General features: G+C 35.6%; 2 protein-coding genes across 3 annotated transcripts in view; one reads left to right on the forward strand and one right to left on the reverse strand.

The window, feature by feature from the left end:
- The window catches only part of YTHDF3 (YTH N6-methyladenosine RNA binding protein F3), a 192,140-nt gene that overhangs the window by 91,840 nt on the left and 73,466 nt on the right, over nucleotides 1-26,834 (reverse strand). The gene's annotated exons all lie outside the window — the stretch shown is intronic.
- TTPA (alpha tocopherol transfer protein) overlaps nucleotides 19,121-26,834 on the forward strand; it is a 69,714-nt gene continuing 62,000 nt past the window's right edge. Inside the window, exons 1-2 of one of the 2 annotated variants that reach the window (XM_074201936.1) lie at nucleotides 19,121-19,208; nucleotides 24,674-24,967. In XM_074201936.1, coding sequence (XP_074058037.1) covers nucleotides 24,761-24,967 — 207 coding nt within the window. In that variant the 5' untranslated portion in view covers nucleotides 19,121-19,208; nucleotides 24,674-24,760. Of the gene's footprint in view, nucleotides 19,209-24,306; nucleotides 24,968-26,834 lie in introns of those variants that run through there. The other variant, XM_074201937.1, reaches the window with a different exon arrangement.

Consider the following 26,834-nt stretch of genomic DNA (forward strand, 5'->3'; position numbering starts at 1 on the left):
TCTGGGTTCAAATCCGACCTCAGTCACTTAATAATTACCTAGCTGTGTGGCCTTGGGCAAGCCACTTAACCCCATTTGCCTTGCAAAAAACCTAAAAAAACAAACCAAAAAAACCAAATAAAATATACTAAACAGCACAGGACAAAACACAGATTCTCCTAGGACAATTGATTTGGATACAATCATTTATTGAGTTCCAAATTCACATAACCTTAGAGTCATCTAGCTCATGTGAGACCTTTTGGATCACAAGAATTGTATGAAAGAATTTGCACTGCTAAAATTTTTATTTATAGCTGTAGTGAAATTGTTCCAATCACCCAGCCCTGAAAACTCAGATTACAATCATGAACTGTTAACAATGTATTAAGCTCTAAAGATATTTTTGTATCTTTTATGAAGTATGTATATCATTTTCTGATGCTATTTGAATTAAAAAATAGAATTACAGCTCTAGAAGCAGGAAGGACACAGGAAAAAATCAACATGCCTTTGCAGCCCTAGAGGTAACCTTTCATTGGACATCTGAGGAAATCCCTGTTTGGTATCACTTTGTAGAAGACTTCTGCTGAAGGAGATTAAGAGATGTTTCTTTTTTCTCACAATCCTTATCTTAATGCCTAGCAGTAAAATAGGAGATAAATCCAACATTTCTAGAGTTCAACAAATGAAAGGAAGGAAGCAAGACTTTAATATGCACATACTGTAGTATAAATATTGCATACAGTAACAGTCAGGTAGGAACTATTATAATCCCCATTTACAATTGAAGAAACTGAAGCAGACAGAGGTTACATGACTTGCCCAGGGTCACTCAACTAGTATCTGTGACCAAATTTGAACTCAGATTTCTGATTCCAGTTCCAGAACAACTTAGGCCAGTATGGCACCCAGCTTGAAGCACAGTTGCATGAGGTGAGACCCATATTCCAGACAGTCAGAAACAGAAATAGAGTTACTCAAAGGATAACACAACTTCAAGGAACAGTTCCTTTGGCAGCAGAGAAGAGAGCCAGCTATGGATACAAGAAAGCTAGTCCTAACAAAGATATGAACTGTGGAAAGGAGCAGAACCTGGAAATAAAGTTGAGTAATAAAGTTACCCAGTAAAAAAAAAAAATGCTAAATCCAATGTACATAGCATGAGGACTTTTTTGTAAAGAAAAGAAATTTCCAAGTCCAGAAGTAACAGGAGATTTGGGTTGCCTTTGCCACACATATATGATGCACATGTGCCTCACTATCATCCTTTTTTGAATTTTAAGTGATTCCACCCCACCTATGGATATAAACGTGATAAGATATTATCCACATATATGTAGGGGGAATATTTTGAAGCTCTTGCTTGTAATTTGCTATCTTCATCTTTGCATAGTTTAGGTAGTCATTGCTAAGAGCTAATTGTAAACTGGTTGTCAAAGGAAAGTAAACCAGTGGGAACTGGTGATATATAATGTTAGGAATAGGCACCCACAGAGTACCCCAGCATCCAAAGAAAGTGCTACTCTCAATCCATTAATCTAGTAAGCCAGTCAGATAAGGGAATGGGGTTATTCTGGCATTACCAGTCCTTAATGAAATCATACTAGCAAGAAGGATGTTTGGTATTGCAAGACAACAGGAGTTCAAATTCAGGTTCAAACACTTACTAGTTGTATGACCATGGAAATCATTTAACCTCTTTTGCCTCTATTTTTCTCAACTGTAAAAAGGAACAAATAACAAAACCTACCTTGCAGAGTTGTTGTAAGGATCTAATGAAATAATAAAGCACTTAACACAATGCTTGATACCAAGTATATATCAGCAAAAACAAAAATGTTTATTTCCTTCTGACCCACACTACTTCTCATATAAGTTGTTCTCTAGGTTCTCCTCAATTCATTCTCATTAGTTCATACAAATGATTGTAGGTTCTCTGAATCCATTCCTTTAATCATTTTTATGGCACAGAGATATTTTATTACATTCAGTTCCTATAATTTGTTCAACCATTCCTAAACTGATAGATATCACTTTGGTTTTCAGTTCTTTGCTACAACAAAAAGTATAATAATAATATGTTTATATTTAGTAGGATCATGTCTGTCCTTACCCTAGACCCTTTGAAATATGCTCTCTCTTGAATCTATGGTAACTGTCAGATTATGTTTTGCTTTTTTCTTCTCTAATACAAACTGTAAGATAGAATTGCCACTAACTTCTAAAGTTCCCATCATTTCCACCTCTGCAACCAGTTCTTCTGTGATGGTGTGAATCAAATTTTTGGCAGAAAATTCTGGAACATGTCTGAATTATCAAAGTCCCCCATTATTATTTCATTACACCTCTGTACCGTGTTTATGATTTGCTTCCCTAAACACATCTCTTTCCTCTTTCTGTTCAGGTAGTTTGGAATATATTTGACAAAATTGCTCCTTTTCTTCTTCCATTGATCTTTACCAAATTTCACTGCTCTGATGGTTCCTGGTTTTTACATATGAGCATATCAATGTTATATTTATTGTTGTAAATATTCTATTTCTTTCAATAAAGTGTTACTTTCCAAAACTGCATACCTATATTGGTAGAGAAAATTCTTTCATTAGAATTCCTGATATCAATGAAATCACAATTCTAGGTCCTATTCCAATGTCATGGTAGGATTGAACAAATAGATATAGGTCAATCATTAAGCTCTCTTCTCTGCTAATGGGATCTACCCACTTGGAGTTCTGTTGATGCTTCATCAAGACACATATGATGAAGTCCTTCCCATTTCCTTTACCACCTTTCCAAATGACTTACTCTGTAGTGACAAAAAGTTGTGTTTTTTTTTAATTTGACTGCTTAACTGGAAGTAAGGGTATATTCAAAAGGGTCAGTAATTTCTCAGTCCCTTCCCCTGTGGAAAATGAGGCAATGATTCCTATGGTTTTCCATATGGGAAAGGTTCATCAGGTACTGTCACCTATTATGTGATTGTGAATCTTTAATACTACTTTTTATTTTGTCTTTGTGTTTATTTTTTCCTAATATTAAGTGAATGAGTATCATAGGTTAGGCATTAGGTTATGACTTTGTGAGCTCTGAAAAACTGGACAAGACGCCAGAGGTATAGCAACTACAGTCACTAACAAAAGTAGACTTTTAGTCACAGCGGCTGACTGTGGTAAGAACATGAAGCAGCCAAGTGACCTGCTTGCCTCAGAAAGTCCAGTAAGAAGCTAGCCCAACTGAGTAGAGCAGCTAGTCCACTGATTATCCAAGAAGGAAGAAAAGTACTCCCAGGGCCAGGAGTGGGAATGTCTGTAGCAATCATCTAAAATTAAGCCAATTCTGTCCAAGAACAAACTGGGGAATGTAGAGGGGAGGGTTTGCCCCAAGTTTGAAGAGATCTTTTTGTACTTCAGTCTTGGCTATACCTTCTCAGTAAATATCCCTATCTAGAGCTTATTGATATTAATTGGCTAATTGATACTAAGGAGGCTCATAAGTCATTATCCTAAGGGTCCTTCAAGTTTACCCATATAACCATGAGGAAACCCAGCCTGCTAGTCAGAATTAGGAAAGTAGTTACATAGAGCATTTTTTTCCCTATAACTCTTCAGTACTCTTTTCCAGGAAAAGTGATAATAGGAAGAATTGCTCTAGAGACATAGTAACAAGGTTCAAATCCTGCTTCTGTTATTTAATACCTTTGTGACCTTGGACAAGTCACTTGACCTTCTTGGATCTCAGTCACTTCATCTGTAAAATGAGGGGATGGGTTTACATGGCCTTGAAGTCTTCCAGTTCTAAATTTGTGATCCTAAGTTTACCTCCTTGTCCTGGTTTATTCTGCTTGTTAACTGTAGTTTGTGTATTTTTGTATAGATATCTAAAGCCATATTTTATTACTTCCTCTTTTATTATATTTTTTTATTTTTGCTTCCTTTATTGCATCCTGTAATGAAGTTTCTCTACATGAAATCTAGTATGGTAGATAAATATTACTAGTCTTCTTCTCCCTTCCTGTTTCTTTCTTTTTTTTTAACTTTAAAGCTTTTTTTTTTTTTTGCAAGGCAAATGGGGTTAAGTGGCTTGCCCAAGGCCACATAGCTTGTTAATTATTAAGTGTCTGAGACCAGATTTGAACCCAGGTACTCCTGAGTCCAGGGCCGGTGCTTTATCCACTGTGCCACCTAGCCGCCCTTTAAAGCTCTTTTGATTAGATTTGCAAGACACCAGGTAAATATTTGCCAGTTGTTTTATGTTATAATTCAACAAAATCTCCTACATTTACCCTCTTCCCTTCATTTATACTATAATCATGCTCACTTCTTTCCTATTCCTGTGGCTTTCTCACTTATTTTTGGGCATCTATCCTTTGTCCTTTCCAAACCATCCTCCACACTGCTGCCAATTGATGTTACCAAAGTATAAATCTGAACAAAATGTACTTCTGTGTTGGCATTCAAAGACCTTTGCAAACTGGTTCCAATTTATTTTTTCAAGCTTATTGCACATTACTCCCCCTCATGTGTTCTACACAAACTGCATTTATTTCTATACCCCACATATGGTGATGCCCATATCTACATCTTTGTACAGTCCATACTTCTTGTCTGGAATCCTCTCCCTTTTGGAATACCTAATTACTTTTAGGGCTCAGATGAAGTGCTACTTCCTCCAAGAGGCCTTTCCTAGTTTTCTTCAAGTGTTCGCTATTCTATTTAGAATATAATCTATTCTTTACAAAATAAATACAAAGCAATTTGTAAGTATCAAATTACTTAATCACTTCAAATTACTTTGTATTTATTTGGCATAGATTATATTTCAAATAGAATATACGCTCTTTGAGGGATTGTTTCATTTTTTTCTGTGTCTCCAGAATTTAGCCCAATGCCTGACCTATGTTGTTGTGGTTCAATTATTAAATCATGTCCAACTCTACTTGATACCATGGGCTTTTGTATGGAGTTTCTTGACAAAGATACTGGTATGGTTTGCCATTTCCTTCTCCAGTGTGCTCCCATTTTTAGATGAGGAGCTGAGGCAAGTTGGGATGAAGCAACTGACCCAGGGTTACATAGTTACAAAGTTCCTGACTTCGTATTTGAATTCAGATCTTCTAGACTCCAAGCATAGTACTCTATCCATTACACCACCTCCTGCCTACTAGGCATGTACTTACTGGCTAAGAAATGTTTGTTGAAGAATTTTTAATTGCACTCCACCCATGGTCAGAATTATATTATTTCTGACTTTCAAGTCACAGTACAGAAATACAAATCCCATTCTTTTTTGTTTTTGTTTTTTAGGTTTTTGCAAGGCAAATGAGGTTAAGTGGCTTGCCCAAAGCCACACAGCTAGGTAATTATTAAGTGTCTAAGGCCGGATTTGAACTCAGGTTCTCCTGACTCCAGGCCAGTGCTCTATCTACTGTGTCACCTAGCCGCCCCAATCCCATTCTTTTTAATGAATTAGTTTCTTCTCTCTTGAAACCCTTGCCTTGATCAACAGAAGTGATAAAAAAAAAAGCTATATAAAACAATCAGTTTCTTGTCTAAGACTTCATAATTCTTGGAAATTTGTGTTTGTGTGTGTGTGTGTGTGTGTGTGTGTGTATTCCTCCTAGTAGCATTATTTATGCCCACAGAAATTCCTAGAAGAAGTTGGTAATCAACAGGTTTGATGAAACATACTCTGAGAAGATAGATCTTTCTGTTATTGTAGGATCAACCAATAGTTGCCTTCATACCCTTCACCATGGAGTTGCCACCGGTACCATTCATCCTGTCTTCTTCTCAAAATAATTGGTTGCTATTCATGTTGATGACATCATTGTTCCTTTCTTTATAGGAAGAACATCACATCTACTGCTTAGTTCCATGTATATAGTAGACCTTCTTTCATTGTTCTTTATTTTTACTTTGAAGATTCTTAAAAGAATATTCTCTTGTTAACTTAAAAGATTCTATATTCCTCAGGTCTTTTATCTTCCCTTCTGGGAGACACACTGCAATTTAAACATTGATTGCATTTTTTCTTCTCCTTCCCTTCCTCATTAAAGTCAAGTCTTATAAGGAAGTGTTGTCTAGTAAAAAGGGCACTAAACTAGAAGTTTTGGAACCTGAGCTTTATGTCTGTATCACATTGATCAGCTAAGTGATCTTCAACAAGATTTTTGATTTGTGCCTCCCTCCTCTTGAATGTTAAATGAAGAATTTGAATTACATGCTTTCCATCACCTCCTCCAGTTCTAACATTCTTTGATTCCAGATGAGGTGCCTATATCAAATTAAAAATAAACAAACTGACTATAATATGCTTTCCAACTATATATATATATATATATATATATATATATACACATATATATGTATACATGTAGATATATGATTCTTTCTGTTTCTTAATTCATAATACCAACACCAGGGGCAGCTGGATGTTGCATCTAGAGCACTGGCCCTGGAGTCAGGAGTACCTGAGTTCAAATCCAACCTCAGACACTTAATAATTACCTAGCTGTGTGGTTTTAGGCAAGCCACTTAACCCCATTGCCTTACAAAAACTAAACTAAAATAATAATAATAATTAGTAGTAGTAATAGTAGTAGTTAAATTTCCCAAACCATAAATAGGAGATAAAAATCAGATTACTAAAATTTTCAGTTTTTTAAATTTAAAATTTCCCAATTTTTTTTAACAATTATATCACAGCCTATTATATGTATACTTTCTGAATGTGAATATATTTGTAATTTAAAAGAATCATATGGGAGGATGTGAATGAATGCAAAAGGGGTTTAAGAATGGGCTGGTTTTCTGGGATTTGTATTTCACTTGGACAAACACTTCTTCTCAGTCCTCAGTGTGAATTTTACAATCTTTGAGCCAGTCTTTTATGCCAAGGAGTTCTTAAAAGGGACATGCAGGGCTTGTATAAGACAGTGAGAGGATAGACCTGAGCAGCAGATGTGAGAATTTGGTAGCACAAAGCAATCAACCAAAAGGAGAAACTGAAAGGTAAATTGAACTGTGGTTTGTGAAGAAAAGACAAAGGTGGGCCTTCAAAACAGAAGATTCAAACTGACCCTGTTGCCTTTCCTCATCTCTTCAAGATTGAGAGATGTTCTTCCAAAACACCCTACTTTGTCCTCAACTTCCCTTCCTTGTACTTGTCTAATATAATACTCTGCTTGCTTTTTTTATTCTAAATATTTCTCATGTCCTGATTTTTTTCATCAAATAAAAAGAGACTAAGGGTATGCTAGAACCTCATGTATATTTAAATTAGGGCAAAAAAATCAAATTTCTATTGGAATTTTCCTAACTGGTATGTCTGAACTTTTGTAACTATATTAATAACTTTTGTCTGATAGAAATTCCATGAAATAGAGAAAGAATCCACATAGACCTTACCATCGTTATACTGGAATTTTTAAAATGTGAGCTAATTGTGACAGAGTCTAGGTGACTAAATTTATAAAAAGAGGGGAGGGAGGGGAGGAAAGTGACTAGAGAAAAGACCACATCTTAAACCACAGTACCTCCCTTCCCCCACTCCCTCCAAAAATTTTTTTAAAAAGAATGAGAAAGATTTGGGAAAGATTCAGCTAGTAGGGAAGCAGGAACTGAAAATATTAAGTACTAGTCAGTTATCTTTACCCTCTAGAGCAATACTCAGTGATACTAATATATACACAAAAAGATATATGTTGGATGTCCTAGATCACATAAAGGTCAGTTGGTAGTATTGAAAAAATTTTGGTTGCCTTTTTGATACTAATAAAGTCTGAGGCTTTGTTGTTTTGTGGTTTTCCTCCCAAGGTCTTTGATATCTTTCAACTTTCAGATTTCTTGTGTATCAGTATCTCTGCTATATATATAATTGCCCAGTCTGGCTAATTTCCCCATTTTCTTTTTTATCTGAGATAATATTTGTAAAGCCCTTAATACAACTCCTAGCAGGGGCACATAGTAGATACTTAATAAAGACTTGATATCAGTCTTTCTGTGGATCTGCTTCCTGTGTTTCTCTCTGTCTCCATCTTTAGCTGTCTTTTGTCTGTCTGTCTGTCTGTCTGTCTGTCTGTCTGTCTGTCTCTCTCTCTCTCTCTCTCTCTCTCTCTTCTCTGTCTCTTTTTGTATCCTCCTCTTCTATATGCACATTAGTGATAATAGTAAGACTGGTGATTCATTTGCCCTAGTGGAGAAAGTTCTGTTATAATGATTTTTTCCTGTGGAAGAGTGAAGTAAAGCCTATCTGCTTCACCAAGGAGGAAGCAGGTATTGGAAAGCAGCTTGGATTTCAAGGACAATGTATTCAAAGTGGAAGTCTCTGGCCTGAAGAGCATATACTATTAAAAACCACTGGGAACTGAGGAATACTGGTGAACAGTAGCCCCATGCCAGGTAGGCAACTAGAACATAAAGGTTTCTTTGTTTCCTGAATAATGGAAGGCTTTGCACTGGTGTTATGGTATCTTTACCTAGTCATCCCTGCCTCACCCCTATATACAAGCACAAGGCTTGGAGTTCTTTCCCAAACCTAATGGCTCATCTAACCTCAAGGACTGTACCAGCTACCACTGTGAATGCTAACCCCATGGGGTAAAAGGGAGACAATCTGTGCTAACACAGAACTAGCATCAGTATCAATATCAACACATATCTTTGCTCCATTTTCAGTAACTTTATTCTTGTGGACTATGCAAATATTTTCCTTTATATTCCTTGCTTTAACCAGTCTAGTACCATACTAAGAACTGGGCTTTTGGCAGCTTTTTGGGTTTCCTGAAAGATCCAACTTCCCCTTTTTACCCCCAAACATCACTGGAATGATTTTGTTTGTAAGCTTCTCAGTATTTATCTAAACAGGTTTTACTCTCCACTGCTTCTCACTGCTCTATGGAACAATAATGCTTAGCATTATCCTTTGTATGATTTTATAAGCAAGTCTACATTCAAACCCTTTGTTACCTTTGGCAGCCATTTGTTGCTGTTTGTCAAATAAGTCAGGTATTTGCTGACTAAGTCCTTTGGATTTCTTTGTGCTAATTAATTTACACTAGTTATGCTTCTAGATGAAGTTATTATAGTCAACAACAAGGCCATTTTTCTTATCCATTTCTCACTTTTGATATTCCAGCTCTTAGTACAATTTATCTTTGAATGATGTTGCATCAGAGACAGTTATTTTCATATTGGTTAGGTGGCAGGACCTGGATTCAGAAAGACCTGAGTTTATAGCCTGCCTCAGAAAACGTCTAGCTATATGGCCCTGGGCAAGTCAATCTTTTTTTTTTTTTTTTAGGTTTTTACAAGGCAATGGGGTTAAGTGGCTTGCCCAAGGCAACACAGCTAGGTAATTATTAAGTGTCTGAGACCAGATTTGAACCCAGGTACTCCTGACTCCAGGGCCAGTGCTTTGTCCACTACACCACCTAGCCATCCCTAGTCAATCTCTTTCACCTATGGTTTTCTCATCTATGAAATGGGGATGATAACATACCTCATAGGGTTCTTGTGTGGATCAAATGAGAAAAAGACATATAAGACATTTTGCAAGCCTAAAAGTACTAAATAAATGCTAGGTATTATTATAGTTATCATTGTAATCATTTTTCTAAATCAAAAGTGGATAAAAGAAAAATAACACTGAGGATGACTATAATAACTTTATCCAGAAGCATAACTTATTTAAATTAATTGGTCTTTTTGTAAATAATTTTCATTAACACTGCAGTATATATGATGACCAAATATCCCACAAAAGAAACTTTCTTATTGCCTTTGAGCACAGGATAAAAAACTAACTAATTTCTAAAAAAAAATCCAAGAAATATCTATTAATAATTATTTCCCTTAACTCTAATTTCCTTCTTCCTTCTGACTGAACTTAGACTAAAGATGGAAAAATGGTCTGCCCAGCTCTGACAGGAATATATAATTCTTTGGTCTTTGAACAAGGATCTCACATTTAGAGTTTAATAGCTGAATAAAAGTTTATTGACAATCTACATCTGTTTAATTCTTAGCATTCCTTGACCTCATATCCTGATCCTTTGTCACCGTCATCCTAAAGCAGAAGGGAGTTTGTATAAAAATGAGAGTTGTTTTAGTTCTTCTTTGTTTCATGGCTTGTTGAGGCCAAAAATATGGAATCACAAGGTGCTATATGCCTCTGCATATCCTGTTATGATACTTGCATAGCAAACTTATTCTGTTGGCCAGGACACTCTTTCCAGCATAACTACCCTAACTCACACTTTGCTGGTCTAACTTTAAGAACTCAAGATGACTTCCATACCATGATGAGACAGTTATGTACATATTCATGCATGTATCTCAGGTTGGAAGGACCTCAGGTGTCAGTGTGTTGAACTACAGTGGTCCATATCAAGCATGAATCACCTCTCTACTCTCCTGACCAGTGTTCATACAACCTCTGCTTAGCAGCTTCCAATACTAGGAACTCAAAGGACAAAACTAAGTAATCTGGTGTACTGGTTGAAATACTTGATAATTGTAGTTCTTTTGCTAAAGTCCATTGTTGAGCAAACAGGGTACAGTTGCCTAGTTTAATTATACAAGGAAACCATTTTACAAAAAAAATCATATATATATATATATATATATATAGATATATATATAGATATAGATATATATATATATATATATACATATATATATATATATATATATATATCAAGGTCTAGGTAAAAATTTCTCTTTTTTTTGATAAAAAAGAATCTTGACCTCTGGAGTAAGCTACAGTAGTTAAAATTTAAATGTGAGGAACTCATACACTTATTTCTTTTTTATTTTTTAGGATTTTGCAAGGCAAATGGAGTTAAGTAGCTTGCCCAAGGCCACACAGCTAGGTAATTATTAAATGTCTGAGACCGGATTTGAACCCAGGTACTCCTGACTCCAGGGCCGGTGCTTTATCCACTGCGCCACCTAGCCACCCCAGAACTTATACATTTATAAATACCATGGAATCTTTAAGATAATTGTATTTCTTCTAAAATCTGGAATCGAAAGCATAATCACAAATAAGGAACTACCTAAAGTCAGATACTTCATTAAAGCAGTAATTTAATGAAGAAATTAATAATTCTTTCTCATTATCTAGCACTTTCTTCATTTAGCTGTAAAAATGTGTTTTTTTTAAGCCATAAATATAGTTGTGGTATAATGGTGGTGGTAGCTGATGCTTTTTTCACATTTTGTTTAATGTTTGTCTTGAAAGTTCTTTAAGTATAAATGTATTAATTTTTAATCTAATGTATGTAATGTTCTTTAGATAAATACTTTTAAAAAAATATGGTATAAGAGGAAACTATATAAAACCTATGAGATCTTTATAGTTTCTGTAAGGATCAAATGAGATAATAAATATAGAATACCTTACAAACTGAAAGGACTTCATAAATGCTATTTATTATTATTATCATTATTATCATTATTCTTCACTATTGTTACTGTTAAGTCCAACTGTCCTATTTTGTAAATAGAAAAACTGAGACTTAGAAAAGTTAGACAACTTACCTTACATTGTTTTTCTGAAAGTAATTTGCTAAAAACTGGTATCTAATTGTGCACTTAAGAGTCAGATAATCACACCATTTTAGAACTAGAAGAGACCTTGGAAATCATTTAAAGTAACTACTATTCCTTTCCTTCCTCCACCCCAATTCTTTGCAAAGAAGAAAATTAAAGATCAGATAGTACAGTGATTCTACTAAGATTACAAATCTAATTTGTAACCAGGGCTGAATATTTTTACAAATCAATGAACATTAGTTAATGGCCTAATTATGTACAAGGAATATTGTAATGTTTTCTGTGATCTGCAATTCTCATCAGCAATATACCTTCGATTTATCTTCCAAAGACTATCCATAATGTCAAATTTTGATGTTTTCAAAGTGTTTCTTTGCTATTATACTACTTTGTTACATTCAGATCAACAACTGTGTTTTTATAACTCTTACTTCTAAGTTGAATAATACTTAGACCCTCAATAGTTGATGACTCAAGGGTCAGACAATCTATCATTAAAGAAGAAATGGTTAGATATATAGGGTGACTTGTAGCTGACACCCCTAGTGCTATTAGAAGATGAATACATAGTATATTAAATTCAGTTTAGATCTAGGTGTCCTAGAGGGAGCACAGCGACTTTACAGTCAATTATGGCTTTAGGGGAAAGAAAGAAGATCCAGAGTTTCTTTGTATGTCATTTCTGAGAATGAGCTTTAGGACATAGCATCCGAAAACCCAGAAAGATTCACTTATATGTCTGATGATTTGTAACTGAGGTCATTTTCCATTGTGCTCTCAAGCTTTGTATTGTGAGGATATGAATATGTACCTAACAACAGAGAAATAACCAGGGACTTCCCAGTTGTATCTGCTCAGCAGGAAATAAATCAACACATGTACACTCAATCATAGAAGCAATGCCTACCATAAAACAACAAGCTGTGAGTCTGGCTTATGTCACCATAAGGAGTCTGAGAGAAAGAACGCAAAGCATCTGATGTGTCAGAGAGAAAACACACACACATATGAATATACATACATATACATATACATGTATTCACATTATTTACTGGTTTAAAAAAAACCTTCAGGTCTTAAAAGTTTGAATTATAATAAAGTCTACAGGAATGAATTCTTTAACTTCACTTTTTCTAGAATCGGGTATATTCTCTTCTGTGTGTTTGTGTGTGTGTGTGTGTGTGTGTGTGTGTGTGTGTGTGTGTGTGTGTGTCTGAGTGTCTGAATGTCTGTGTAGATGGGTATGAGTGTAATGAGTGTAGGGGGACTGAGTGATGTGGGGACACCTGGATTTAAATCGTTAATAAACAAAAATAGGATCCCCCCCATGAGATAGGTCTTTGCATATATAAGAAATATCTAAGAACTTTTATATAAAAAATGGTATTGTACTGATTGTAGCAAGTCTGACCACAAATCCCCCTGAATGAAATACCTAAAAATGAGAAAAAGATTGGTCAAAACCTCCATACTAGGAAAAAACAAGTAAATTAAAAGTACTTATTGCCTAGATTTTGACATGAAAATCAAATCATTCAATTTTTATGTCTTCCACAGGAAATGGATATATTCACCCAAAACAGAAATGAAGAGATTATTCCCTTTTACATATGGGAAGCTGAGCTATCATTTCAGTGAACCTACACTGTTTTCTGCCATAAAAGCCTGATTTTTTAATGTTGATAATCTCCCAGTCATGCCATAGCATTGTAAATAATTGAATATGTTTATAATTAAATATTTCAACCTTGGAAGAATTAAAATTATAAATAACCCAAAGAGTAATCCAATGATGGTTTCAGGCAAATAGGCATGTTACCAGTGATGATTTGTTCATAAGAAGTGTTATAAAAGTCATCAAGTTTTGTATAATGGAATTTCCACTCAGTTCCTGTTAAGACGTGTCATCATTTATGATTTCTCTCTCATCACACTCAATTTGGATCAATGTACAATATGGAAACAATGTAAAGACTGACAGATTGCTTTCTGTGGGGGTGGGGGGAGGGAAGTAAGATCAGAGGAAAAATTGTAAAACTCAAAATAAATAAAATCTTTAATAAAAACTTTTTTAAAAAAGATGTATCATCATGATATAGAGGTGACCTCAGAAGGATTTAGAACTACAAATTCTGGCATGTCTTATTAAGGTGGAAAGGTTTCAAATACACATTTGGTAACATTGTATATGAGTTTTTGTGCAATTGCCCAGAGAAGCTTATCATTAGAAGGTTTGCCACTAGGGGATAAGTTTTGGTGTCAGAATTTTGTTTTGCCATAGCAACTCTCAAAGATTATTTCCTGAGACATAAATCTGCATCATTGGAGGATGGATTCTCACAAATGAAGTTACTACTCTTGAAGTATTTAAGTAATGAGATTCTAAAAGAGTTTAACAGGAAAGACATGCAAAAGACAAGAATTTAACAGGAAAGACATGCAATAGATTTTACACTTATAGGAAGCATGGACAAAAAAATGAGAAGGATTAATTAGATGCCAAATAATTACTAATGAAATCACAGTTACATCAAAGTATCAAAATTAATCTAAGATGTTAATTTGGGCAGGAGTAACCTGGCTGGACCTTGGCTCAGCTTATCCTAGACTCCAAGAGTATTTAACCAAGGCTTACTTACAAGTCTGCATACATGAACCTCAGCAATCACCTGATTCATTGACATTCACATTAGGTAGTTGATTTTTAAAAAACAAACAACTTTCAGTTTTTAAAATTTTGAGTCATAAGGTCTCCAGTAATAAATTCTTTAACTGTCACTTTTTCTAGAATTGGGTATGTTCAGAAATTTCTAAATTTCTCATTTATATATATAAGGAAGTAAAATTTACAAGAGACTATCTTGCTTATTCTGCTTTGTTAACAACATTGCAGTAGTTTTGAGTTCATGTACAATGCATACATAAACATGACTCCATTAACAAGTATTTATAGTATTTTTTAACCTCTTCGATTTTCTTTCTCATAAAAGATAATTTGGAAATATAATCATTTCATTCTTGGTCTACTGAAAGCACTGAAAATGTGGGAGGGGATGGGGAGAAAAGGGGGATTTGAACTAATTTAATCTGGAACATAGAAAGAATTCAACAGAGAGGATAAGACTTCTTTCAAAAAGTAATATTGTAGAAGCAGCTAGGTGATGCAGTGGATAGAGCACCAGCCCTGGAGTGAGGAGTACCTGAATTCAAATCCGGTCTCTTAATAATTACCTAGTTGTGTGAACTTGAGCAAGCCACTTAACCTCATTGCCTTGCAAAAACCTAAAAAAAAAGTGATATTGTCACATTTTTAAAATATTATTTATTCAACAAGTCTTTACTATTTCTGGTGGTGCCTTGATGAATAGTCTCCTATCCTAGTAGATACATTTAATTGTTATTAGATCATGAAACAGACTTTGCATAAAAGATACTATAAGATAGCATTTTTGAAGTTTAATATGTTCATATACATATATAATAATTACTCTGATGGTGATAAATGCATATATTATATGTATATATGCACATATATGTATAAATTATATCATTATATATATATATTTTTTAGTACATAATATACTATAATATTCCTGGTAGAAAAACTGGAGTAACATTTCAGACAATCAACTTCAGACAAGGCTTTTGTTTATCTTTATCAAAACTTTGGTTCATGAACAAAACCAGATGATCTCTTAACTTGCATAACATTTCAAGGATATCATAATTTATAATGATTAGATAATTCTAATTCTTTTCTGTAGCCCTCAAACATGCCTAATTCTCCCAATCCTTATCTAAAAAACTTTGACTTCATCTTGTCATCCTTTTATGCTAACATTCAATTTCTCATATCTTTCACAATCAACTCCTAAAATGGATATTTTATACTTGTTTTCTTCATTGCTTTATATCCCATTTACTTTTCAATCCTTTGCAATCTGGCTTCTGCCTGATGTATAGCTTGATTTAATCATTCCAATATTTCCAATGATCTTTGAACTGCTGAGTCCAATAGCCCTTTTGATCTCTCTGCAGTTTTTGGCACTGTTGACCAAACCAGATATTTTTCCTCCCTTGATCTCTGTGGCATTATTTTGTCTTGCTTCTCCTGTTATCAGACCATGGCTTCTCATTTAAATATTTCAGCCATTAGGTCTTGTTGATTCTATATCCACAATTACATCCACCCCTATTTCTCTGTTCACAGAACCAGTATCCTGGTTTAGATCTTTATCATCTCTTATTTACCCTATTTCAGGAGGGTCCTTATTGTTTCTCTGTTTTCACTCTTTCCCCTCTTCAATCCATTCTATGAAATTGTCAAATTAATATTCCTAAAATAGAGATCAATCCCTAGGTTTTCTACTTATAACCTGTGTGATCTGAAGTAAGTCACTAACTTTTTGGTCCTAAGTTTCTTCATCTTTATAATGTGGGAGTAGATTAAATGACCCTTAAGGTCACCTCTAATTCTAGTTTTATGATCCATAAAGACAAATATTGGTCCTAGAGAACTGATGAAATGTTTCCCATGGTCCTTTTAGTAACCAAGTTGGAGGACTAGAGGTGTAGAATGTTTTATATTTTGTCAGACAAGGTTTCTGGACTCAGTGAAAATTGCTAGAGTTGGGAGAGTACATCCAGAAATGACTTTGACAGTAAAAAACAGAAGACATTAACAAAAATTCTTTTAAAATATAACTCTTTGATCCTGTGAATTGTCAAAATATGTTCCTTTCAGTAGGCTGCTTTTGACTGAGCTATTTTTTTTTAGGGTATGGCTGATGAGTTGCTATAGAAATGGCACAACTTCAATCTTATTTGCACTTAGCAAGGAGTATATTTGCTAAATATAAACTTTTATTCCTATTTTGTGCTGTTTTGGAAGTTATTTTATTTGAATGAGGAAATTTTACTTTTTTTATGTGATAGTTTTGTTACAGGAATGACTTCTTGTCATAATAAAGTATTGATTCTATTAACTCATATTTCTAGGCCATCTATTAAATATCTTCTTTTATAAAATTTAATATTATTATAATAAAAGAAATGTAATCAATGTAAATTAACAAGGCTTTAAAGTGAATATGTAGTTCAAAAGTATCTCAGTTCCAAATATTTTTTTTACATAATCTGTTACTACACTACATTAGCATTCCTAGTCTAATGCATTGTATCCCTCACCAGTACAAAAATGTTAGAGGAAGCATCATATTTTACTCCTATTTGTAGTAGTAAAATTTTATTCTAGTAAAATTAGACAATAAAGATATCACTCAAGTTAATTGTGGAAAATAAGGTCAATTATTTGTTGTGAAGAGTGAAAAGCCATTTAAGAAGAATGTGTCAGAAACTGATATTTGAATATTAATATGGGGGGTTTCAGACAGATATGACAAGCCCTTGGAACACAGTTTCAATATACTGTGCTAGAATAGAAATGTCATCAAAGAGCTTTAAAATAAAAATGGAGGGTAATGGAGAAAACAGCCTCTATGAATCCATACATACAAACATACACACAGACATACCAGGGCATGTAGGGAGGGGAGGCAGAGGAGGCAGAGCCGTACCTCCACTCAGATTGTTCAATCCCAGTTTGGGTTGAGCCCATACAATAAGCAAATGCCTTTACTTCTTCTATTAAGGACATTTAAGCAAATTCTGACTGATACTTGTTTGTGCCTGCCCAGTCATGGACCTCATTCACCACATGTCACTGATATGTATATATGCATGCATATGGTAAATCAGACACAATAGTACATATTTTTTCTGTAAGGTTTGAAGCTTGGTGTTACAGTGAATAGAATGCCAAACCTGGAGTCAGAAAGGCTTATCTTTGTAAGTTCAAGTCCAGTCTCAGAAACTACCTGTGTGATTCTGGGTAAGTCACTTAACCCTGCTTGCCACAGTTTCCTCATCTGTAATATGACCTGGAGAAAGAAATGGCAAACTAGCATCTTTTCCCTGAAAACCACAAATGGGGTCCCGAAGAGTCAGCTGCCCTTGAACAATAACAGAATTTTTTCCTTCTATATACTTGCATATATTGTTTTATTATAATGAAAGCTCTGGGGTAAGGGGGTGGGGGGGAAGTTCTGTTTTGTTTTGGACTTTATGGTCAAATATAATAGGTAAACCTAGTATAATAGGTAATTCTAACATAATAGGTAAACTTAATAAATGATTATTGATATTATTGGTTTTTTGGAATAGTAGCAAGTATGACTTGGGAAGAACAATCACAGTTGAAAGGCTCCTTTTTCACAGGAGAGAATATCTAAGAACCATTCATATATTGACAGTAATAGTGAACAGAAGCAGAGAAGTACATAGTAAGGGTACCTAAAGTCTATTTAATCCAATCAATACCACATATTCCCTCTACATCAGAGATGATTAACCTGTGGTTTGTGAACTCTTAGAAAAATTATTCCTTGACTATATTTCAGTGTGATTGATTTTTTTAATCACTATATATAATACTGTATACATTCAAAAAATTATTCAAAGAGGGGATCACCTTCACTAGACTGCCAAAGTGTTTATGACAAAAAAAAGTTAAATTGCCTCCCCACCTCCCCAAACTTTGTCATCTCCATAACTCTCATAGGCCTTCAGTGAGAGAGGAAACGACTTCCAACTGAGTTAGCCCATTTCATTTGGGGACAGAATTAATTGTTAAGTAGTTACATGTGTGTGTGTGTATGTATGTATGTATTTTAATATAAAAAACAATCACATGCACATATACAACATATATGCATGTGTATACATGTGGTTATAAACATGTATATATATATGTATGTGTGTGTGTGTGTGGTTGTGGGTATGTGTTATACATAGAAAAAAATTATAAGATAGGGACTGGATCTGTGATCTCTTTGCTATAGGGACTCCTAGGTAAGGACACTGCCTTATACCAATGCAGGATTCTCTGTGACTTGTCCTCTTAAGAGAGTTTCCTAGAACTCTGAGAATCTAAGTGAGGACCATTGTCACTCAACTGATATGTGTCAGAGAGAGGACTTAAAATCCTCTTGGCCTTAGAGGTCTATTATCTATCCTTTAAATAAATATAAAGTAATTAAAAATAAGACAGATGGGGAAGTTGTCAGCATTTGAGGGGTTAGCCATGGTCCCATGAAGAAGTTAGTATTTGAACAGTGTGTTAAAGGAGTTAGGAATTTTGTGAGGCAGAGAGAGGGGGCATGCATAGGGATGATGTAGCCAATGAAAAGTAGGAAGACAGGAGGTGAAGTACTGAATAAGAGGAAGGATGAGAAATCCATTTTGATCAGGCTATAGAGTGAAAGAGGAAGAATAAATATGATGGGTTCTGCTAAGATAGGTTAGGGTCAAGTTTTGACTGGCTTAAAAAGTCAAACAAAGAAGCTTATATTACTCTAGAAAGTTATTGTAATTAGTTGAGCAGATAAGTAGCAATGTATCCACTCTGACAGCAATGTGGAATGCTGTTTGGAATGGGCAGATTTAAGCAAGGAAGACCAATTATGAGGCAATCTAGATGAGATTCTGAACTAAGGTGGTGGATGAATGAAGAGAAAGAAGGGTTCAGATATGAGATGATGGATGATATGGATTAATAGGATTTGCCAACAGATGGACAATGAGGGAGAGTGAAGAACAGAGGAAAATGCTGAGGTTACTATCCTGGGAATCTAAAAGAGGGGTAGTGCTTTTGAAAAAAATAGACAAGTTTAGTAAAGGGAAGGGTTTATGGGGAACATAATGAGTTCTGTTTTTAATACATTAAATTTGAGGTGTCTCTCAACACAGAAAAGAGACTGGTTAGGAGATCTGTAAGTCTGCATGGGAGGTGACAAACCCATGGTAGCTGAGAAGATTAGAAAACGTTAGAGAAAAGAGTACCCAGGAGAGAGACTTAGGGACACTCACAATTAGGAGGTAGAAATGAATGAGGAGCCAGAAAGAGACTGAGAAAAGGTGACCAACAAATGACCAGAGAACTAAGAGACAGCATTATCATGACATTCCAGAGAGAAGAGAATACATACCAGAATTCTTAACCTTTTATGAAGTTTAAGGAAGCCTTCTTAGAATAATATCTTTTGTTTTTGCTGTCTTTTTAAATTTTTATTGATGTTTCACTTTTCCAAATATATATTATGAAAGTTTTTTAAATATTCAACCATATGCCTATGTATATTTCTGTTATAAAATTTCCTTTCACCCTCCCTTCCCAAACCCTCCCCTCCATAGCAAACAGTCAGGTTAATATTGTACTTACACATTTGTGTTAAGCATGTTTATAGGTTAGCCATTTTTGGTATGAGAAATTAAGATTAAAGGAAAGAAATACATAAGTGATATTTTTTAAAAAAGTGAATTTAGTATTCCTCATATTCTGAAGGATTTTTTTTTGTTTTGTTTTGCTTAGTTTTATTTTGTTTGAGAGCAGGTGCATCCATCAGGGTTGATCATCTCACAATGCTGTTGTTAATGTGTACATTGTTCGCTTGGTAGAATAATATTTTTAAATTGACAAAAGAAAATGCATAGTATTGTAAAGGAAACCAATTGTATAGAAATACAGTTACCATGGGGCAGCTAGGTGTCGCAGTGGATAGGGCACTGGCCCTGGAGTCAGGAGTACCTGAGTTCAAATCCGGCCTCAAACACTTAATAATTACCTAGCTGTTTGGCCTTGGGCAAGCCACTTAACTCCATTCACCTTGTAAAAACCTAAAAAAGGGGGCAGCTAGGTGGCATAGTGTATAAAGCACTGGCCTTGGAGTCAGGAGTACCTGGGTTCAAATCTGATCTCAGACACTTAATAATTACCTAGCTGTGTGGCCTTGGGCAAGCCACTTAACCCCATTTGCCTTGCAAAAACCTAAAAAAAAAAACCCTAAAAAATAGTTACCAATATTAATAAAAATAACATAAAAAAGCACGTTCACAGATCCCTGATTTAGGAGAATAAGGTGGTCAGCAGCATAAAGTGTAAGAAAGAAAGTGAGAAGAATGGATCTAAGAAAAGACCTTCAGATTTGTCAATTAAGAGATCATTGACCTTCTCAATGAGGGTGGGTGAGGAGAGAGAAAAAGGGAGAGAATTTGGAATTCAAAGTTTTTAAAATTAATGTCAAAAATTGTTTTTACCTTCAACAGGAAAAAAAATACTAAATAAACTTAAAAAAAAGAAAGAATAAAGGGTCCAGCTAGGTGACGCAGTGTATATATAGAGCGCCAGCCCTGGAGTGAAGAGGACCTGAATTCAAATTTGACCTCAGACACTTAACAATTGTCTAGCTGTGTGACCTTGGGAAGTCACTTAACTCCATTGCTTCCAATAAATAAATTTTTTTAAAAAAAAAAAGAGATGAAGGACAAACATTAATGCTATCTCTTAGTTCTCTGGTCATTTGTTGGTCACCTTTTCTCAGTCCCTTTCTGGCTCCTCATTCGTTTCTACCTCCTAATTGTGAGTGTACCTAAGTCTCTCTCCTAGGTCCTCCTTTCTCTCTAACATTTGCTAATCTTATTAGCTACCTCTCAAAGTTAGAGATGTTTCAGTTGGCAAGAATAAATCAGATGAAAATATGAAAAGTTTTCTTACAGACTTCAGAAAAGGGATGGGATTTCAGGTGGGAAGAAATTATTTAGAGCAGAGGCAACTGATTAATGGGAAAAACTGGGTCTGAAAATCAAGATTTTTTTTTTAGTTTTTCCTACCAGAATTAAACATCTTGACTAGAAATAATAAAATATTAACCAGAATGACTTCCTCAAGAAAAGGTTATACAAGGTTAACTGTATTTTCCTTTTTGACAGAGATACTAAACTGAAATATTATAAACTTAAAAAATTTTTTTTATTAATTTGAGGCAATGGGGTTAAGTGACTTGCCCATGGTCACACAGCTAGGCAATTATTAAGTGTCTGAGACTGGACTTGAACTCAGGTACTCCTGACTCTAGGTCTGGTGCTCTATTCACTGCACCACCTAGTGGCCCCAATATTATGGACTTTTGATAAAGTTAGCTAGATTTGGAGTCTGGAAAATATAGCTTCAAATATATCCTTGATTATTTATTAGAAATATCATCCAGGGCAATTTACTTAACCTCTTTGTACCTCAGCTAACTTCCTAGAGTTTATCAAGTTATAGATGGCTTATTATCTTCACTGGTGGAAAGAGTTAGCAAACTGCCAGTTTTCAGTGTTAAAGTTATTACAGATCCTTGTCATCTTTATGTCTTAAACAGATAGCTCAAGGTAATTCAATAAACAAAGCCCACTTAGATTTTAAGCAAATAGTTGGCCAAAGTTGTGAGGGGGGGAAGACAAATGTGAGATAGACAATAGTATAATTGGATGGATTTGAAATTTTTTAGTTGACTGGATCTTAAGAAATTGATGATTTAATTTTACCTTGGAAGGAAGTTTCCAGTGTAGTATCCTAGAGAATAGATTAAAAGTACAGATTTTATATTTATCCTCATCAATTTTGCATGCAACACAAATCCAGGAGAAATTTTTTTTTGAATAGCAGTAAGTTTTTTGAATAGCAGTAATGATTCAAAAAACTCTTGACAGAGATGAGCAAATTACTTAATAAAATTCAATTCAATGGAGTTAAATTTAAACTCTTTCATTAGTTGAACAAAATGAGAATGTTTAGTCTGGCAAAGAGAAAATTTAGGGACATGTTAGATGTTTTCAGATATCTGAAGGTTGCCACTGGAAGACAGATTAGATTTCTTTTTTTTTTTGACAGTCCTGAATGACAGAACTAGGAGCAATAAGGCAAAATGAATTCCATTGATCATAGCAAAAGTAACACATCCCTTACTATTAGAGGAATAAAAATAATTTTAATGAATTTTTGGTTTGATAAGTACTGAGTTTCCCCATTACCAGAAATCTTCAAATATAGGCTTGGTGACCCAATATGGGGGAATATTCTAAAGTGTATTCTTGGCAGTCTCAGATAGTGGACTTTCTTAAGATTTCTGAGATCTTAAGATAATATGTAATAGTCTGCATCTAACAATTTATACTTTAAAATAAAACTTTTGCTCATATGGACCCCACCAGTGTGGGATTTCTCTTTTATGATGCAGATTATAAGCCATCTATAACTGTACAATTGCGTTCAACAATTCCTCCTGTACTTCCATAAATTAACCACAAAGTAGTATATTCAATATGTTAGAGGTGAATTTCAGGGAATGATATAATATTCTATGACTTGTGGCCTTATAACAACATTGATAAAGATGGATTTTTGTCTCTGGAGAAAGTTTTAGAGCATTAAAGGAACATTTTATTGCCATATCACTTTTTTGGGGGTGGGGGATGGGAGATGTTGATTTCCAATCTAGTTTCCTCCTGTTCAATTCTGGGCTCACTTTGTTGTCCATTTTATGCTGGCTATCCAAAATATATAGACTGATGTTGTCCTTGTAATTACAACATAATATGGACAATAGGCATTCTTATACATAAATGAAACAATGTTTTTTTCTTTTAGAGACACTTATGAGATTATTATTCTGGTCTATTTGATAATTAGCTTTTGAATTTGGGTAAAGACTTCATTATAGATGAAGATTCAAATCTACAGCTAAAGAAACTTCTTTTACTAAGCTGCCAAAAAAAGAGAATGGGAAGTAAATATTTTTCCAATTAAACTGGATTAGGTGTGGTAAATGGAATTAGGTGTGGTGAACTGATTACTGTTCTGTGTTACTCTAATAGCCAAAGTTAAATTTTGTTGAAGTTTAAGATACAAAAGCAAATATGGGTCTATTTTTTGAATATTTACTTTTTTTCTTCTTTTTGTAATCTCACTTCCTACTTCCACCAGTCCTAGAAAAAAATGCTATTTTAGATTTTTTTATTATGGATTCTGAGGTCAATCACCAAGTCTTCCTTTCACCTCCCCCACCCACATTCCCCACCAACTTCTGTCTTCTTTAATATAAAATGATAGAATTTAATATACAAATATACAATAAAATACAAAGAATATATATATTATGTATTTATATGGTGGCATTATGGATTGAATCCTGGGCCTGGAATCAAGAAGACTTATCTTCCTGAGTTCAAAACTGGCTTCAGAGACCAGCTGTGTGAGACCTTGGACAAGTCATTTAACCTCGTTTATCTCAGTTTTCTTATCTGTAAAATGAGCCAGAGAAGGCAATGGACAAGTTTCTCCAGTATCTTTGCCAAAAAAAAAAAACAACCCTCAACTGGGTCACTCGAACAATTCAACCAGTGTGAAAAACAAAAAGAACAAATCTGAGAAAAATACATAAACAGGCATTGCATAAGAGACCCTGGAATTTAAACTTTATTTTGGCACAATTTTTTTTTTCAGTAAATAAGCTTACAAACTCTAACTAAATTGATTGACATTTAAAAACAGATCCTGAAACTAATCTCAAAGGAACAGCCTGCATTTTTGTTTTCATTTTCAAAAAGGAAAACAGATGAAGGGAGTCAGAATTCCATTTTTAGAGAAATCTAAGGCAGTATTTTCTAGCCCTGGTTTTGCCTCCTTGTTGACTGGGAGACCTTGAACAAATCCTTCTCTTCTTTGGGCAGTTCTCTAATTTGTAAAAGGAAAAGGTTGGACGTGTTTCTTCCCTTTCTAAATTCTATAAACCTGTAGATTTACTATTGACATTTTAAAATTACTTATTTCCTCCTATGGATGCCCAAACCAATAAGATTATTAAAACTTTTTAACTATTCCATTTTGGATTAGTGAAGGAATATCTCTATCACAGCACTTGGACTCAGAATCCTTGCAATTGCTTAAGCAAAACAGGACACTGAAGAGAAAGTTCTCATTGAAGTGGTTTCACTGTGAATAAAAATGGGAGGAAACCAGAAAAGCAAGCTGCCAACTAATTCCAGAGGGAGGCTGGGCAAAGACCCTTGAGCTGGGGCACTCACTCCCAGTCTGGCACCGGGAGGGTAAAGAGAATCCAAGCGCCGTCCAAGAGACCCGGTTATGCAAGGGCAGCGCGGGCGCCTCTGAGGGTGGGTTGTCCGGATTGGCAGGGGCTGCTGAAGGAGGAGCAGGTGATGGGTTGGCCGCAGAGGCAGCGGTACCTTCTCGCCCCTAGATCTGCAGCCGCAGCTTCCAGCGACCGGGCAGTCTCCGCTCTGCGTCCCCCGCTCTGAGCCAGGAGCAGCCCCGCCAGCGCAGTAGCATGGATCTGGACCCGTCCCAACAGGGGCTCAGCGGGAAGCTGCTGAACGACCTCCCCGACACCTCTCCGCTGCTGCAGCCCGGCATCCGCGAGCTCCGGCGGCGAGCAGAGGCGGACCGCAGCCAGGACTGGCCCATGGCCCTCAGCGATGCTTTCCTGCTGAGGTTTCTGCGAGCCCGGGATTTCGACCTGGACCTGGCCTGGAAGGTAAGCCCGGAGGCAGAGGGGCGGGAGCCAGCGGAAGGTGACCAGGACCAGGTCCTGGAGGAAGACTTCCTCTCAGGTGTGCGCTGCCCAGCAGGCAGAGAATGAATGCTTTGAATGCCTTGGCCTGGGGATAAGTGGAAGAGGAGATAAATCTTGGCAGAAGCGAAAATTCTCGGAGAGCATTTGTGGGTAATGCTTACTTCTCTTATCTACAAGAAAATGGACCTCTTATCTCTTTTTCAGTCCCTACTTGGGATTTTTTAATTGGTTCTTATCCATTTTTGATAAGTCAGGGATCCTTTGGCATTCAGGAGAAGCCAATAGATCCCTTCTCAGAAAATGTTTTAATGAATTGGAGGAAGTGCTAAATTTCCGTTAGAGGTTATTGAACATAAAGATTTAATTTTTTTCTTGCTCAAATATCCCCTGAGAGTCACCCACCCACCCACCTCTCCATGAATCCCAGTTAAGAACCCCTGCTTTTTTATTTACTGGTGCTAACTTGAGAAGTTATTTATTTATTTACTTACTTATATTATCTAACAGCAATGAAATTGGCTCTTGAAATCTGGTAATATACCTAGGCTCAGGTGTCTTAGAAAGAGACGTGTGTATGAGAAAGTTTGGAGAACCCCCCCAACACACACACACACACACACACACACACACACACACACACACACAAACACACGCCAGGAGAAAGTGAATATTTGAGTTTTATCCTGGGTGGTTAGAGCAAAGAATTGAATTTCATATTTCATCCTGTTTCCCTCACTGGTACCCTGGAGACACACAACTCAAAAAGTTGTTAAGAATCAGTGATATTGGGGGCGGCTAGGTGGTGCAGTGGATAAAGCACAGGCCCTGGAGTCAGGAGGATCTGGGTTCAAATCTAGTCTCAGACACTTAATAATTACCTAGCTGTGTGGACTTGGGCAAGCCACTTAACCCCATTGCCTTACAAAAAAACCTAAAATAAAGAATCAGTGATATTAAAATTAAGGAAGAGCAGAGTTCTGAAAATGCTCGTTAATTTGTTCCATACTCTCATTTTTTAAAATGTCTAACAATATGAAAAGTGGAGTCAAGAGGCGGAGAGTTGGAAGCATTATAGATAAGCAGTGTAAGAAGATGATAGAGCTGAGTATTCTTTTTTTTCCCCTTGCTTTTGCAAGGCAGTGGGATTAAGTGATTTTCCCTAAGGTTAAACAGCTAGGAAATCATTTAGTGTCTGGGGTTCTAATTTGAACTCAGGTCCTCCTGACTCCAGGGCCAGTGCTCTATCCATTCTGTTACCTAGCTACCTTGGAGCTGAGTTTTCTTTTTCTTTCTTTCTTTTCTTTGGGGGGGGGGGGTTTACAGTTTTTCCCTTTTTTTAATAGTTGAATATTTTAGTTTTCCTAATTATGTGTAAACACAATTGTAAACATTCACCCTTACAAAACTTAGAGTTCCTCATTTTTACCCTTTCTCCCCTCCCCTTTCTTTTTTTTAAATTTTCTTTAATTTATTTACACATTACTAAAATATTCTTGTTGTAAGAGTAACATAATACCCCCTCCCCCACAAAAATATAAAACCTCATGAGAAATAAAGTGAAAGAAACAGAAAAATGTGTTTTAGTCTGTGTTCCGATACCATCAGCTCTGTCTCAGGTGGATCACATTCTGTATCATAAACCCATCATAGAAGTTACTTCCATTATTTTTCCACAGTTGCTGCTGATGGTAATTCCCTCTATTCATTCCTCCCCACTACCATCTCTTATACTTTCTTTCTCCTTTCACTCTGTCCATCTTCAAAAGTGTTCTGTGGGGCAGCTGAGTGGCACAGGGGACAGAGCACCTGCCCTGGGGCCAAGAGGGCC

This window comes from Macrotis lagotis, chromosome X, assembly GCF_037893015.1.
Source record: "Macrotis lagotis isolate mMagLag1 chromosome X, bilby.v1.9.chrom.fasta, whole genome shotgun sequence".
NCBI classification, from domain to species: Eukaryota; Metazoa; Chordata; class Mammalia; order Peramelemorphia; family Peramelidae; genus Macrotis; species Macrotis lagotis.